Source organism: Nicotiana attenuata, unplaced genomic scaffold (assembly GCF_001879085.1).
Source record: "Nicotiana attenuata strain UT unplaced genomic scaffold, NIATTr2, whole genome shotgun sequence".
NCBI lineage: Eukaryota > Viridiplantae > Streptophyta > Magnoliopsida > Solanales > Solanaceae > Nicotiana > Nicotiana attenuata.
This window is the reverse complement of record NW_017675994.1, coordinates 19,827-24,325: the sequence shown is the minus strand read 5'-3', so window position 1 is coordinate 24,325 and position 4,499 is coordinate 19,827. Positions and strand designations below refer to the sequence as shown.

At 37.3% G+C, this 4,499-nt stretch overlaps 1 protein-coding gene across 1 annotated transcript; it reads left to right on the top strand.

Annotated features, from left to right (window-relative positions):
• Positions 1–387: 387 nt before the first annotated feature.
• On the top strand, positions 388–1,598 carry LOC109220654. The gene has a single exon (XM_019385112.1). The coding sequence runs from the start codon at positions 459–461 to the stop codon at positions 1,332–1,334; it is 876 nt and encodes a 291-aa protein (XP_019240657.1). The 5' UTR covers positions 388–458; the 3' UTR covers positions 1,335–1,598.
• The last annotated feature ends 2,901 nt before the right edge of the window (positions 1,599–4,499 follow it).

The window sequence follows — 4,499 nt, the reverse complement described above, 5'->3', positions numbered from 1 at the left end:
GTTTTGGTAGCTCTCATTCTATTTTCTGATGTTTATCGTCTTTATTTTATAACGATAAGAAAGTGATGTTCAAGATAAACCTCGCTTTACTTAATATAGGCTATATATGCAGATTTCCAAGTCAATGGATGTGTAATTAATCCTTTATAACGATTAGTATGGATTTAAAAAGTTATACAGAAAAGTTTTCATATAGTATATAATTTGAGCCAAAAGTGTGCTAATAATGCAGACAGTGCCGCCAATGTAGATCTGCCACTGGTTACTCAATTGGTTAACATTTTAAAGGTCCTCCTATTTTCTTTCACAACAACCTATTTTCTACGGTAACTCAACTCTCCTCCCTCCCTTAATTACTTCCTCATCCTACTCTTCTTGTTCCTTAATTTCTATTTTGTATGTAAAGCTTCGTTCATTCCTCCCCTTTACTATTATCTGATCTCAAAACATCAAAAAAAATGGAGCCTATGTTCCTTTGTTTCTTCTTTCTCTTCACCCTCACTTCATCACAATCCATTGATTCATCACCAAACATGCAGCCTACAGCTTCTTCTCAAGTAAACTCACTAATTACTCATTCTTCATACCCTCCTGGATATGAACACTCAGCAATATCTCCGTCATCAGAAACAGAATCAGTTAATTCTGGCATCTCTTTTCCTCCTTCAGATGCTCCTTCACCCTCACCATCTAAATCAGAACTAGAATCAGAACCGGAATCGGAATCAGAATCAGAATCAGAATCAGAATTGTCTTCCTTTGAACCATCAGAATCTTCTTCCATTTCCACTGATTCTATTTCCTCTAGTGATCAAGCAGCCACCTCCGGTCTATCTTCTTCTCTTATGTCCAATACTCAAAACGACGACGGTGCAAGTGCTAATCATGATACTACTATAAAGAAAATATGCGACAATACTGACTACCCTGATCTTTGCACCGCAACTGTTGCTCCATTTATGCGTGGAGGTGCTGTCAATGTACAAAAAGCACTTGAAGTAGCTATGAAGGCAAGCGATCAGTTTGCCAAATTGGGATTTGCAGCTGTGAAAAGAGCTTCTGAATCCCCTGCTACTCCCCCTAACACTAAAAAAATGCTTAAAACATGCCTTGATAGTTGGGATACTGTTTTGTACAATTACGAGCAAGCTACTGAGGCTCTGCGTATTCATGACAGTGGACGTATGAGCACTATGCTCAGTGCTGCTATTACTGATATTTCAGATTGTGAAGATGCTTTTGAAGGTGTGATTTCTCCTTTGATTGAGTATGGTGAAAAGATGATCAAAATGACTAGTATTTGCCTAGCCATTGTTTCACAAATCGCGAGTTAGATCACAAAAATTTCTTATTTTTCACAACACACAATTGATCCTTAATCACCCCGCGTAATATTTTTGTATTTTGTTGGTCTATTATTATGTATGAGTAGTAGGATATACATAGGAACTTCCGCTTTGCAGAAATATAAGGGAAATAGGCTGAATACAGGCCACCCTTCCCCTATTCTTGCATTAGTTTGTGCGCCATAACAACATTCCATATGATCATATCATTCTTCCGTATAGGAATTCAATCGTTTTAATTCATTTGTGTTATTGCGTCTAAACATTTTGTACATGAGTTGGATTGCACCTTTTATGCTCTAATTTAGTTAGTGATATACAAAGCAACACAGCATTAGAGACATTACATAAAGTCTTAACAGAACAAGAAGATATTTATATTTGAGGGGAGCAATATAAAGAGTCGACGAGTCCCATTATTGTGGGAATATTGCTGATCAAATTACTTAATTTTAAATGTAAAAGCAATATATAATTACAGCCAGACCTCTCTATAACAACATCCTTATATAATATCTGTAGACATCGAAATTTTAAGGGTTCAGGCCAAATCCTAAGTTAAAGATACTACAGGACTCTTGAAATCCTAGGAGTCTATTGGGGTTTCTTGGAGGTTACTGATCACGCCCAACTATGCCTTATAAAAGACAAAGCGGTCGTTGCAAATATAATCCAGTTTACAAGTCCGGAGTCGAATCCTCACGGAACTAACCTATTTATTACAACTCTTAATGATGCTAGTACCAGCTCAACCAATTCCCGGATGCAAGATTTTTATCAATAAACATTGGAATTTGTTTAACTAAAGTAAAATGATAGTAAAACTAACAATATTCCAAATTAAAGATAATTCAATGATAAAAAGATCTAGGGTATTGACTTCCCCAGTTACTAGATTAATTCTTAACTCTTTTGCTATAATCTCGCCGTAATACTCTATGAGGATTATGAGCTATGGGTTACCGCAATTATCTGTTGATCAACTACGATAATTTACTAGAGCATTCTCTCGAACTACTCTAGCTGATAATTTATGCAGCTCTGAATTATCCTACCAAAGTTTCGTTATCTCTAACCCCACTTTTAAATTCAAGTAATGAATCTCTTCAATTACCCAAAATTGATGTTGTTCAACAACAATCTAACCTAGTATTCTTTCTCAAGCAACACAAGGCGATTAGACACGATTAATCAAGGGCTCATTCAATTAATTACCATACAAAACATAGTTGAACAATCATATAATAAACCCGGCTTGATTATAACAAAACTGAGTCAAAACTTCATCTAACAATTGGTTCCATCAACCCTAGATTAAATGTTTAGCTACTCATGGTAAAACAAGAATAAACCATAAAATCATTCATAATTCACAAAATAATTATAACAAGAAGAGGAATGAAAAACTCTAATGGTGTCTTGATCTTCCCACACTTGTTCTTGCCTCCAATTGAGTCTAAAAACAAACTTAACCTTGACTTGGGCAAGTTTGTTGAGTTTATATAGGGTTAGAATAAGTTTCATGCTTTACACTTTAGCCCTTAACTTTTCTTGGCCTTCTCCAGATCGACCGCGGTCGCGGGCCAACCGCTGTCCGACCGCGGTCGTTTTTGACTATTCTATTTTTCGCCTTTCTTTCACCGTGTTCCAGCCGCGGCCCGACCGCGGTCGCGGTGGACTGTTGCCCAGTTTTTCTTCGCCTTTTCTTGCTCGTTTTCATCTGTCTCTTCTCGATTGGCCTTGTATCTTCATTTTTTACCCCAAAACACTCTATGTCCTTTTCCTAACTCGGAGTAGCTCCTGCAAAGCATAAAAAACTCAATTAGAGCATTTTATTATCATTTAGCACTTAAAACATCAATATAAAGTATGGTTAATTTAGAGCATAAATAGCATCTATATAGCATAATATAGGCTACTATCAGTTACTCTACACTTAAACCGTTGCTAGTTCTCTAGCAACAAAACCACACTTTATAGGCCTAATCTTCTATGGGTCACTTCCTTACTCCTTATACCAAGAATAATTCACATGGGAAGATTACCTTAGCATAACATCCTAACCTCAAGAGTGAACTCTCTCTATAGCCACGTAATGTCCGTAACCAGCTTTCATACTCTCAGTCAGAGGTCCAGACTTACCTTCCCTTCATGAATCACGTGCCTACTCACCACAAAATAGACTTGTGTCATGGTCATTACAATTCACACACTGAGGAATTCAAATACGTAAAATTTCACTCACCCTCAGAAATAAATTCTTATGCCACAAACAAAGCACCATAGGCTTGCCCGTAGTGTAATACTCGACTAATCGAGCCCATTTGGTGTAGAATCAAGTAGGACTTTATTTGGTTGTAATGTTGGCTGCGGGACAGGTAGGATACATATGGGTATAATGACTACACCTCCCTAAGCACTTCAATACACTTTCTACTTTCAAGCCCATACCTTTATCAAACCTTCATTCCACCTTTACATCATTGAATTAAACCCCCTACTTCTTTAAGCACGCTTTCTCTTTTAAACACCACCACCATTTTGGGACTTATTCTTGTAAAAATTATTCAGCTCAGTCTCTTCTCCTTTTTTTCTAGATTCTGGTGGCTTCTAATATTGTTTATCACACAGTGCACCCCTTTTATTTTTTATGTCTTCTTGGTTCCACTCAAAAGCCCAACCAGCCACCCTACACTTTAGCTTTTCCATATTCATTACAATCAAGTGCTTCTAAGAGGTGATAGGGTTCAAAGAGATAGGTACTTCAAAACTTGGGTAAGGCTTGTAATGTGGTTGCCAAGGAAAATAGGATTACAGGCTCAAAGGGGTTAACTAGGATATATACACTCAGGTGGGTGAAAACATATATAGATAGGTTCAACAAGGAAACGCCTATATCACTTTCTAGACCAATTAAGACTACCATTTCGCTTCATACACACACAGGGCAAGTTCTAGTCATTGAGTGTTAGCATAGAATACACAAAGCCTTACTCACACATGGCACATGACTCAATTCAGTTAGGACCATCCGACACTCTGCTCAAAGTGCTTAAGCCAACTCAAGAACACACAATTTAAGGCTTTATTGCTAGAGTCAACTAATGAGCCTAAGTGTCACACTAAAGCAATCTCTATTCAAGGTACCATGGA